Here is a 13,417-nt window from a genome sequence, read left to right on the forward strand (position 1 = left end):
ATAGCCGATCTACAAGCTCTCAACGCCTCGCAGCGCGAGGCGTTGAGAGCTTGTAGATCTGCTATTTTCGGCTAATGTTCCCCTCAGAAAAGGAATTCTAGGGTTCAAGTGGTTAATGTAAAAAAAAAAAAAAAATCCTATCACACAAAGATTTGGCGGACCCCCTGTAGTAGCTCTGAGGACCCCCTAGGGGTCCCGGACCGCCTGTTGAAGACCCCTGCATTAGACCAAGGACCCCTAGATCCCACTTTGATGTGCATCAGACCAAGGACCCCTAGATCCCACTTTGATGTGCATCAGACCAAGGACCCCTAGATCCCACTTTGATGTGCATCAGACCAAGAGGATTTTTTTTTTAAACATTTTTTTAAAATGTAAAAAATAGCTCCCATAACCATGAGTGCAGTGGTGTAAAGTAACTCTTATTTAAGTACAATTGTGAGATATTATTACTTTACTGGAGTATTTAAAATGTTCTATACTTTTCAGAGGGAAATATTGTACTTTTTACACCACGTCCACTATAATTATTTGAATACTTTAGTCACTAGTTACTTTGTAGATTTGTATTATTACAAAACATACATTAACCACTTCAGCCCTACAGTATATATACTCTACAAGCTCACAACGTGTCGCATCGCGAAACGTTGTGAGCTTGTAGATCTGCTATTTTCAAAAGGCTTCTATGCATTTGAAAACTTGTAAATTGGGACATTCTGCATAATGAGTACTGATAAAGTTATTATTTCAACTTTATAATTAGATGGAAAAAGTTGGTTTGGTACTAAGACCCCCCCAAATACCCGTCCAACACCCAAAGAAATGAGAGTCAGACACCGGTACGTCCAAAAATGATCAGTCTGTATTGCCCGAGCGTGCACACACGGAGACAGTACAAGTTACAGACAAGAATAATAATCACACACTAAAGTTGTAATAACAAACAACGGTATTTATACACAGTTGGACTTCAATGACATCAGACATAGGTGCATCCTTATGATTGGCTTTAAGACCCTCAGACGTAGGATGGGAGTCGTAGGATGGACAGGCGTTTGGCTGTTCTAATAATAAGTTGTTGTTCATCTTAGGGTGTCCTTGTGTACAATTCTTGGTTCCATAAACAAGTTGTTCCTTCGATATCATAGGACATGTGCATGGTTCTATCTGTGACAGGATGACAGCTGACAAAAGGGAATTAGTGACGATGTCGGGTCAAACAGAGATATCGGTCATCGTACAGAGATACAGGTCATTAGGACATTAAACACAAAGCGTTGACCAAGACATGTTTTTACTGATTGGGAACATATGGAGCCGGCACCAGATAGCAAATATGGAGCCAGCTACATGGCCTTGGTAGAGAAAGTATAGTAGAGTTACAAAAGGCATGTTAAAAGACTGTAGTACAGGCCCAAAAAGACATCACTATATTAATTTGACTGGTTAGATCGATATTTCTAGATCATATCAATCTGGTCCATAAAACATATAGTTTTAACTCCATCAGAGTACTTTCTACGTTCGGTACTTTAAGTATATTTTGATACCAATACTTTTGTACATTTACTCAAGAACATTTTAAAATCCGGACTCTTACTTGTAACAGACTATTTCTACAATACAGTATTGATACTTTAACTTAAGTAAAAAAATGTAATACTTTTTCCACCACTGCATGGGAATCCCCATAACCACACGTACGCTCTCTACAAGTAAGTGAGCTTGTAGATCTGTCATTTTCAACCCAACAATCCTGTGTGTGTTTCTCCCAGTGCCCTGAGGACAGACCGACAGACCGACCGACCGACCGACCGACCGACAGACAGGTGTGTGTAGACAGACAGACAGACCCACAGACAGACTGGAGGATCCAGAGGACACAGACAGGATGAGGAGTCATCAGGCTCTGTGTGAAGAGGACCGGCCCACCCAGAACACGAAGACCACCCGGCCCACACAGAGCCACCGTTCAAGATGCTCAACTCTCAAGGTGCTTTTTTATTCATGTCTCTGTATAGAATAACATTATTCATGTCTCTGTATAGAATAACATTACTCATGTCTCTGTATAGAATAACATTACTCATGTCTCTGTATAGAATAACATTATTCATGTCTATGTATAGAATAACATTATTCATGTCTCTGTATAGAATAACATTTATGAAAGTCAATGTCACTTTGGTGTGCCTGTCTGTATGTATGTGTCCAATGTGGGAACCCATCCGTTCTTTGTGTCTCCTCCCAGATGTTCATTGCTGCTCTCTCATTTGTCTATTTCTCTGTGTGCCTCCTAGAGGTTCATTGCTGCTCTCTCATTGGTCTACTTCTCTTTGTGTATCCTCCCAGATGTTCATTCCTGCTCTCTCATTAGTCTACTTCTCTTTGTGTCTCCTTCCAGATGTTCATTGCAGCTCTCTCATTGGTCTACTTCTCTAAGGCCCTGGCAGGAAGCTATATGAAGAGTTCCATCACTCAGATCGAGAGACGCTTTGACCTGTCCAGCTCTCTGACCGGCCTCATCGATGGAGGCTTTGAGATGGGTATTAACACTATATAAACACAAACACTGCATAGACATACACTATATAAACACATACACTGCATAAGCATACACTACATAAACACATACATTACATAAACACAATATACACTACATAAACATACATAAACACACAATACACAAATACATACATTACATAAACACATACACTACATAAACACATACACTACATAAACACATGGATTACATAAACACACAATACATAAACAAAAATTACATAAAGATACATAAATTATATTATGGGTCACGAGTATGTATTTTTATTTATTTACGTATGTCATTTTTTTTTACCACTGTAAACCCCAGCATCGACATTCTGGGGAAAACTTTTGCAGAAAATAGGGTACGTAATAACCAGAAAATAGGGTACGTAATAACCAGAAAATAGGGTTCGTAATGACCAGGAAATAGGGTACGTAATGACCAGGAAATAGGATACGTAATGACCAGGAAATAGGGTACGTATTGACCATGAAATAGGGTACGTAATGACCAGGAAATAGGGTACGTAATGACCAGGAAATAGGGTACTTATTGATCAGGAAATAGGGTACGTATTGACCATGAAATAGGGTACGTAATGACCATGAAATAGGGTACGTAATGACCAGGATATAGGGTACGTAATGACCAGGAAATAGGGTACGTAATGATGATAATTCGTTTTTCCTTTGTGTGTTGTCTTGCAGTTAACTTCCTGTTGCTCGCAGTGGTCAGTCATTTACCTGTGTGTGTGTGTGTGTGTGTGTGTGTGTGTGTGTGTGTGTGTGTGTGTGTGTGTGTGTGTGTGTGTGTGTGTGTGTGTGTGTGTGTGTGTGTGTGTGTGTGTGTGTGTGTGTGTCTCTCTTGCAGGTAACCTGCTGTTCCTGGCGGCGGTCAGTCATTTCGGTGCTCGGTTGCATCGCCCCAGGCTCATCGCGGTGGGCTGCCTCCTCATGGCTGTAGGAGCCTTGTTCACCGGCCTGCCTCACTTCTTCATGGGACGGTAAAAACACATCAACACATCAACAGGGGTCCTCAACGTTTTTCCAGACCACAACAACACTCTGTTCACCTATAAGTACACCACAACAACGAATTGGACAGTGGTGTGTGTCCGCGATGAGTCGCGCGCACGACGGCCGTGTTTTTGTGTGTGTGTTCGCAACGGGCTTGAGTGTCTAGACTTTGTTTATTTTCATTCCGTGATTGTGTGTTGTTTTTGGTCCGTTGATATAACGGTCAAATGGATATAAATGTCAAATACAGTATACTGTTTTGAACAATATTAATAGGCTATTTGAAACGTAATTTCCTTATAGCCTAAATTTGACGTCTATCATCATTATTTGACATTTGTATTCAACAGCTACACGTATGACACTGTCATCCGTGGTTCCCAGAATGACAGTGGAAGCATCGCTGCGTGTCAGAGTCCTCTGGAGCGAATAGACACACTGCAGACTCCTTCAGGATACGACCACTCAGGTAAGACTCGTCACTGTTTGAGTCAGAAGAGAACGTTGGACCAACATGCAGGATGAGGCAGAGCAGGGCGGTTCAACGTGTTTAAAGAGGTCATGAAATGGATTTACTGCTAAAGTTTTTAGCTCAGAAACAGGGGTGTGTTTTCCTTTGACCAATCACAGTGTCAGCCGACGGTCCCGCGTAGTACGGGCTATGGGATCTCTGTCTAAGTTTAAAACGAGTAACGCACCGTGTGGCCATCATCTTGAGTTAGATAAAGAATGTAGCAGCCCAATAACGTCTCCCTAATTAAAATCAGGTGCGAGTGGAGGAATGCGGAAAATGGGAATCACGCAGATGAATGAAATCAAGATGCATGTAATATTCCTAAATGTCTATCTATGTCATCACGCAGCATGTTTGCGTTTAAAGGAAGCAATTAAAACTAAACTTTTAGGGACTTTTGACATAATATAAAAAATGGATTTCTTCCATTTGTTTGGCATCTAATGATAAAGATGTCCTCATTATGACCGTGGATCTAAAAGTGTGAAAAAACATATTTCACCACATCTTTAATAAGTCAAACACAACAGAAAAGAGGAGTCATTTCACAATGAACTAGCAAATATACAACTGGGAACAGGGGGGTACATATACATGAGGACTAACTAAACACAGGTGAAACTAACTGACAATCAACACAGGGATAGGCTACAACTAAAAGGACAACAGGTGAAACACATTGGCCAATCACAGGACTGGTGAGACAAGACAGAAAACAGCAGCAACACAGGAAACAAGGAAACACTAAGATACTACAAAATAAAGGTAAACAAGTTGCAAAGTAAAATTCCAACTGCATCTAAGACACAAAGAACACAATAAAACACAACAGTGATACAGAACGTGACTATGAAACTAGTGTTCATTTCATCAACTTAAAACGAAGAATGTTGGTCCACTACTTTTTTTCACTGACAAAAACTAACCAAAAATTAAATACAAACTAAAGCTATGACGACAAAAACTATGAATACATATATTGACTATTTCATCAACAAAAAAAAACTAGACAAAAATATTAGGAGGGACTAGCGGAGAAGAGATCCAGTAGAACTATAGACTAGTGGAAAAGAGATCCAGTAAAACTAAGACTAGTGGAGAAGAGATCCTTAGAATTAAGACAAGTGGAGAAGAGATCCAGTGGAGATGAGATCCAGTAGAACTAAGTCTTTTTATGCTTGGTTGTGTGTGATTGTAACGCTCCGAACATAGGCGATCTACAAGCTCACAACGCATCGCAGATGCGTTGTGAGCTTGTAGATCATCTATTTTTGGCACACAAATAAGTATAAATCAGGCATTACGACGCCATCACGGCACCGCCAACGTGCATTTTGTAGATTTAGTTGACAATTAGAAAAAGCGCTCCTCGGAGCACAGGTCAGGTAGGTTATTGTGGCCTCCTGGTGGCGCTATAATAGGCCAATGTGAAAAGGGTGCCATTTATTCTTAGGCCTTTCACAGCATTCAGGATTAGAGGCATGTTGTTCCAAAAATGTGTTTTGCTAAATTAGACCTGCTGGTGGCGCTATAACTTTGGCATCCAGGGAGTGTGTGTGCACAGTTTCGCAGCGACCGGGCCAACGGTGCCGGAGATTAGCTGTTCACAGACAGACGGACACACGGACGTACAGGGTGCAAAACAGTCTCGGCCATGCCTTTCAGCCTGGCGGAGACAAAAATGATTATTTAGTCAAGTAAAACTAGACTAAAATTATTTTTTTCAGATGCACTGAAATATGACTAAAACTAAATGTAATTTATTTAAAAGATGACTATAACTACATTAAAATGTGGTGTCAGAATTAACAATGGAGATGGACGTCATGATAATTGTGGTCAAAACATATTGTGATTAAACGACATTATCGCAATAATCCAAAAATGCCGATCTACAAGCTCACAACACGTTGCGATGTGACGCGTTGCAGGCTTGTGGATCGGCAATCTTTTGGCTATTTTTCTATGGCGTCCAAAAATATTGATGTCCTCACAAGTATAGTAATATGATGAGCGTGTGCATGTGTGTGTGTGTGTGTGTGTGTGTGTGTGTGTGTGTGTGTGTGTGTGTGTGCGTGCGTGCGTGCGTGCGTGCGTGCGTGCGTGCGTGCGTGCGTGCGTGCGTGCGTGCGTGCATGTGTGTGTCCAGCCTGCGTGAAGGACAGTGGCTCCAGCATGTGGGTCTATGTGCTCTTGGGCAACGTGCTGAGAGGCATCGGAGAGACTCCGGTCACTCCTCTGGGGATCTCCTACATCGATGACTTCTCTAAAGCTGAGAACTCTCCCTTCTACATCGGTAAGAGGATCTACAATCTACATGTTAATAAACACAGTTATCTTCTACATCAGTAAGATGATCTACATGTTAATAAACACAGTTATCTTCTAAATCAGTAAGATGTACCCAATGTGTTGCCATTTCCCTGATACTAATTCAACAGTGGGGAACTATCAAATTAGAAAGTAAAAAGCATATATTCTTTATAATTTTTCTTCTCTGTCACGTTTGCTCTCTTGCTATAGATTACACTGGGTACTCCCACCATGAACCCATTATAAATGTTATTCCTGCTAAGCTCCACTAAAACATTTTATTTTAATTTATCTTTTTACAACATTTCTGAAGAACCAAATAGAATAGAATAGTTGTTGGATGTTGAATAAGATTTGATCTTTGTGTTTGCATGCAGCTTGTCTCCAGACCATAACTCTACTGGGTCCGATGTTTGGATTCCTGCTGGGATCGTACTGCGCCAAACTCTACGTGGATGTGGGATATGTTGATCTGGGTGCGTAACGTATAGTTTGTAGATCTGTTCTGGTTAAAGGATGTTGATCTGGGTACGTAACGTATGTACATATACTGGCAATTAAAATAATGAGGGAAAAACACTGTACTTTTTGTTATAATTTGTCATTCTCACAAACAATATGTTTTATAAATGTTGTAAAAAGGTGTTTGAACAGATACATTTGGCCCGGCCCCGACATTCAGTTGAGTATTCTGTGAGTGGAATAAGTCCAATCTGGTAAAATCACCTAAACTCCCCATGAACACATACAAGGAGACTTTATATCATCAATGTACATTGACATGGTTAGGCTTAGATATGGCCTCGTCAATCCCCGGCCTTTAATGACCCCGGAGCAGCTGAGAGGCCTTAAGGGGAGGAACAAGCGTGGCGGACGACAACGCAGATGTTTTTCAGTAACTGTCTTTCCGGCTCTTTAGTAAACAGAACATACATTTTCAGGTGGGATGCAAATTCCCAACCAATCACGAGAGATTGCCCATTAAATGGGCACTATGCAATTGAAGTTGATACATTTTATCAACTTCAATTGTATAGTGTTCCAGTTCCAAGTGTGTGTCTTTCTTTGTGCCTGGTTCCATCCCAGTGACAACTTAATTACTAGTAACTTAGCAGATTTACAAAACATACTGTACATAAAAAGCCTTATTTTATACTTTGGCTTTTCGACAATAACCGCTTTATAAGCTCACAATCTACAGTAATTTACAGTAAATTGTACTTTTGAATACTTTGTCTTCAGAGAGTGTGAGCATCAGCCCCCAGGATGCACGCTGGGTGGGCGCCTGGTGGCTGGGCTTCCTGGTGTCTGCTGCCATCTTACTGTTAGCAGGTAGTACTGCAACTATTAGTCAAATAATCCATGAAATAGTAATAATAATTGTGTGTGTATATATATATATATATATATATATGTAGGTATACACACACACACACACACACACACACACACACACACACACACACACACACACACACACACACACACACACACACACACACACACACATTCTTAATATTTCAACAAATCTATCAACCTAAACCGTTAACACATTGACTGCCTGAGATTAAAACATGTGTTAAGCCCAATAGTTGATTATTAATAAATAATGTTTTCAAATACATTTCACCTCTATTGGCAGGCATTCCCTTCTGGTTCCTGCCGCGCACCCTGCCTCAGCAAGAGACGTCCCCCACCCATGACCCCTATGACCTCACAGACGACACTCCTGACCTCACAGAGGACAGCCTTAACACTACCAGTAATGACAAACTGACTGACGTTGCTAAAGGTAGAGATCAAGGTTATTACAATTTACTAAAACTAGAATGCTTTTGTCCAATAATCCAAGTACTACTAATAATAATTGACAATCCGGTGTATAAGAGGAAAGTTACATAGTGCTGCTACGTAGCTAAAGTGTGCTGACAGAGCTTTTTGTTCCCAGGGTTCCTGCCTTCTCTCAAGCGCCTGTTGGGAACGCCCACCTACTTCCTGCTTCTGTGCGGGAGCGTCCTGAAGTTCAACTCCTTCATTGGTCTGCTCACCTTCAAGGCCAAGTACATGGAGCAGCAGTTTGGACTGACCGCGTCCAGAGCCAACTTCCTTATAGGTACGTGTTGTTTCTACACGTTGTGAGAAAAGTATTGGTATCAAAATGTACTTAAAGTACCAAAAGTAGAAAGTACTCATTATGCAGAATGTCTCATTTCACAAGTTAAAAAAATATTTAAAACAATCTTTTGAAAATAGCCGAAATTTATATAGGGCTGATACGTTTTGTAATAATAATCTAAATCTATAAAGTAACTAGTAACTAAAGTTTTCAAATAATTGTAGTGGAGTTAAAATACAATATTTGCCTCTGAGATGTAGTGGAGCAGAAGTAAAAGTACTGAAAATTGGAAAATTGTACTTAAGCACAGTACTTGAGGAAATGTACTTAGTTACTTCACACCACTGACTGTAGATAAAGTATTAAACCCCTGTGTACAACAGGTGTGTTGAACTTGAACCCCTGTGTACAACAGGTGTGTTGAACTTGAACCTCTGTGTACAACAGGTGTGTTGAACCTGCCAGTGGTGGCGTTTGGCATCTTCCTGGGCGGGCTGGTGATGAAGAGGTGTAAAGTGGGCGTGGTGGCAGGAGCTCAGATGTCCTTCATCACCTCCTTCATGTCCTACCTGCTGCTGCTGATGCACTTTGTCACCAAGTGTGACAACGTCCCCGTGGCCGGCCTCACCTCACACTACAACGGGTTGGTTTTCGTTACATTACAGTACAGTCATTTAGCAGACACTTTTATCCAAAGCGACTTACAATAAGTGCATTCAACATAGGTAGGCAAGAAAACTACCAATCACCAGAAGCCTGAAGTGCATTCTCTTCTAAAACAAGCAACTAAGAGTATACCTAGCGCTAAGGTAAAAGTGCAATATATCAGCTACTGTACCTACTTTCTTAAACAGATGAGACAAATAGGAAAATCAAATGAACAAGAGCTAAAACAAATAAGTGTATCGAATAAACAAGATCCAATAAAACAAGAGCTCGTACAAATAATTGATAACAAGTAGGCAAGGCTAAGAGGAAGGGTAGTGTTTCCTGAAGAGGTGGGTTTTCAATTCATGTTAATGTCAATTTCAAGGTTAGTTTGGTTTTTAGTTTGTGGAAAAGGGATAAGTTTTAGTTGAGCTTTTTATTAGTTTTAGTGTTAAGCAATTTTTTTGTCATCATAGGGAGTCAGGGGTGACAAAAATGTCATAAAAAGATTAATAATAATAATACACAGTTTTGATTGTGTGAACCTAAAATAGGAGCTGGATGTGTAATTGTATTTGTATTACAATTTTTATTTTCATTTCCCCCCCCCAAAAAAATTTGATCAATTGAAAAGTAGGCCTAATTTAAAAGATTGCGGCCCTCTCATGCATTATAAGGACAATATCAGTCACCGGAACCAAGGACGGTTGTTTTCAATGAATCTATCATGTATAGGAAGGGGGCGTGTCTGATCACATTAATATCAAATATCTAAATACTGAATCAAGCAACTTAAAAACTGTCTGGAGTGAAACACAGAAGCCTGAGTGACCCAAACATGTGTGACAGTGAAATATCCCTTTACCCAAACAATGACTTATTTTCTAGCAATTACACACGCCATTAATTCATGGAGATTTTTCTGAAACTCAAAACCTACTCAAAAACCACTCCTTTAAGTACTGTCCACCACTGTGTTGCTCCACAGCACCCCTGCTGGATGGTACCAGAACCACAGCCTGCTGTCAGACTGTAACAGGGAGTGCAGGTGCTCAGCAGAGGAGTGGGACCCTGTGTGTTCAGACAGTGGTATTACATACACCTCTCCATGCATGGCTGGCTGCACCGCTTCCACTGGATATGGAAAAGATACGGTATGGTGGCACACATGCACACACACACACAAACACACACACACACACACACACACACACACACACACACACACACACACACACACACACACACACACACACACACACACACACACACAGACGCGCACGCACACACACACACACACACACACACACACACACACACACACACACACACACACACACACACACACACACACACACACACACACACACACACACACACGCACACACGCACGCACAGACGCACGCACACATAGACGCACGCACACATAGACGCACCCACACATAGACGCACGCATCCACATACCTACACACACACACACACGCGTGCGCACGTGCACACACACACACACGGCAAGCACTTACGTAGTTTTGAATGTTTTCTCATTGGTTGTCATTGCGCTGATCACTGCTTTCTCATTGGTTGTCACACAGACGTTCCACAACTGCAGCTGTGTGTCCTCCTCCCGGCCAGCAGGGGGCGGTAGCACGGCGGTGAGGCTGGGCCACTGCCCTCGCCCTGAGGCCTGCGGCGCGGCGTTCACCTCCTACATGACGGTGTCTGTTCTCAGCTCCTTCATCAACGCTCTGGGCATCACGCCAGGATACATGGTCATCATACGGTGTGTGTTCACCTTATTCCTGGCCACGCCCAGGAAGTAGGTAGGAGGGGAGGGGAGTAGGGGGGGTAAGGAGCATAGACATATAAAGGTAGACGCCTCCTCCGGCTCTGACGTGTCTGTATCTCAGAGACCCACATACAACATTTTTGTTGTTAAAATGTTTCAGAAATATACAAATAACTTTTTACCCCAACGTGTTTTTGAAAATAGCAGATCTACAAGCTCACAACATGTTGCGATGTGACACGTTGATAGCTTGTAGAACAGCTATTTTCAAATATGTAAAGTGTTAAAGTGGTAAATCTTCTTGATCTTGAAAGTCAATCTTGTATGGGGAGGTCCCTGCCTGGCACGAGATGTTTTCACATCGGGGGCCCCTGCCTGGCACTAGATGTTTTCACATGGGGGGGTCCGCGGCCAAATATATATTCATGTGGGGGTCCTTGACATGACAAAGTGTGAGAACCACTGATATGCAGTAAGTCAGTGTTGTTGTGTTTGTGTTTTACAGATGCATCAGTCCAGATCTCAAGGCCCTGGCTCTGGGGATCCAGGCCCTGACCGTTAGAACCCTGGGTAAATACTTACTGTCTGTTATTTACCCTGGAAAAATATATACTGTCTGTTATTAGGATCCTAGGGTAAATACATAGTGTTATTAGGATCTGTCTGTTATTTACCCTGGGTAAATACATACTGTCTGTTATTAGGACCCTGGGTAAATACTTACTGTCTGTTATTAGGACCCTGGGTAAATACTTACTGTCTGTTATTAGGACCCTAGGGTAAATACATAGTGTTATTAGGATCCTAGGGTAAATACATAGTGTTGTTAGGATCCTAGGGTAAAGACATAGTGTTATTAGGATCCTAGGGTAAATACATAGTGTTATTAGGACCCGAGGGTAAATACATAGTGTTATTAGGACCTTTGGGTAAATACATAGTGTTATTAGGACCCTAGGGTAAATACATAGTGTTATTAGGACCCTAGGGTAAATACATAGTGTTATTAGGGTAAGTGTTATTAGGACCCTGGGTAAATACATATTGTCTCACAGTCATACTAGTGTGAGCAAAGACTTTTCTGCATCTGTGTGCGTGTGCGTGCGCGTGCGTGTTTGTGCGTGTTTGTGCGTGCGTGTGTGTGCGTGTAGGTGGGATTCCAGCACCGGTTTACTTTGGAGCCCTGATAGATTCAACATGTCTGAAGTGGGTGATGAAGAGCTGTGGAGGAAGAGGAGCCTGTCGCATGTATGACTCTGACATGTACAGGTATGACTGAATGGTCAGGTATGACTGAAATGTACAGGTATGACTGAATGGTCAGGTATGACTTAAATGTGCAGGTCTGACTGAAATGTACAGGTATGACTGAAATGCACATGTATGACTCTGACATGTACAGGTATGACTTAAATGTACAGGTATGACTGAAATGTACAGGTATGACTGAAATGCACATGTATGACTGAAATGTACAGGTCTGACTGAAATGTACAGGTATGACTGAAATGTACAGGTATGACTGAAATGTACATGTATGACTGAAATGTACAGGTCTGACTGAAATGTACAGGTATGACTGAAATGTACAGGTATGACTGACATGACTATTATAAGCTTTTAGCTTCAGCTTTTTGCTCAGCTTTAATTATGTAATTTTTCTTATGTTGATGTTTGATTTTATCGATACTGGTGAAGATGATCAAATATACTAAACTAAACTAAACTGGAATTGAACCTGGGTTCGATGCACAATTCAGCTATGGCTGCATAACCTAGAGGCCTACTAGTCTGATATATTCACACTTCTATTGTTTTTCTGCTCTGTAGGATCATATTTCTGGGCCTGATCACCTGTTTGAGTGGCTCCTCCTACTTCTTCATCGTCGCTGTCATCATCCTCCTCCGGCAACAGTTCCACAAGCCAGAGAGAGACAACAAGATGCAGACCGTCTCCAACTCTACCATGGACCACCAGACCTTCTCCAACCCTACCATGGACCACCAGACCTTCTCCAACCCTACCATGGACCTCCAGACCATCTCCAACTCCACCATGGACCACCAGACCATCTCCAACTCTACCATGGACCACCAGACCATCTCCAACCCTACCATGGACCACCAGACCATCTCCAACTCTACCATGGACATACATACCATCTCCAACTCTACCATGGACATACAGACCATCTCCAACTCTACCATGGACCTCTAGACCTTCTCCAACTCTACCATGGACCTCTAGACCTTCTGAAGCCCTACCATGGAGCTCCAGGCCATCTCCAACTCTATCTCCAACTCTACCATGGACCTCCAGACGATCTCCAACTCTACCATGGACCTCCAGACCATCTCCAACTCTACTATGGACCTCCAGACCATCTCCAACTCTACCATGGACCTACAGACCATCTCCAACTCTACCATGGACCTACAGACCATCTCTAGCCTTACCATGGAGCTCCAGGTC

General features: G+C 41.9%; 1 protein-coding gene across 1 annotated transcript; it reads left to right on the forward strand.

Moving 5' to 3' along the window:
- Positions 1 to 1,894: 1,894 nt before the first annotated feature.
- Positions 1,895 to 13,162, forward strand: slco1e1 (solute carrier organic anion transporter family, member 1E1; the record flags this gene model as incomplete). The annotated part of the gene is made up of 15 exons (XM_084076154.1): positions 1,895 to 1,996; positions 2,408 to 2,549; positions 3,422 to 3,554; positions 3,918 to 4,036; positions 6,231 to 6,377; positions 6,772 to 6,870; positions 7,637 to 7,726; positions 8,037 to 8,186; positions 8,343 to 8,507; positions 8,958 to 9,153; positions 10,147 to 10,312; positions 10,751 to 10,938; positions 11,450 to 11,514; positions 12,096 to 12,213; positions 12,775 to 13,162. 15 exons carry the CDS (start codon positions 1,895 to 1,897, stop codon positions 13,160 to 13,162), a joined length of 2,268 nt encoding a protein of 755 aa, XP_083932280.1.
- Positions 13,163 to 13,417: the final 255 nt, after the last annotated feature.

Source organism: Gymnoscopelus microlampas, assembly GCF_963454915.1.
Source record: "Gymnoscopelus microlampas genome assembly, chromosome: 13".
NCBI classification, from domain to species: domain Eukaryota; kingdom Metazoa; phylum Chordata; class Actinopteri; order Myctophiformes; family Myctophidae; genus Gymnoscopelus; species Gymnoscopelus microlampas.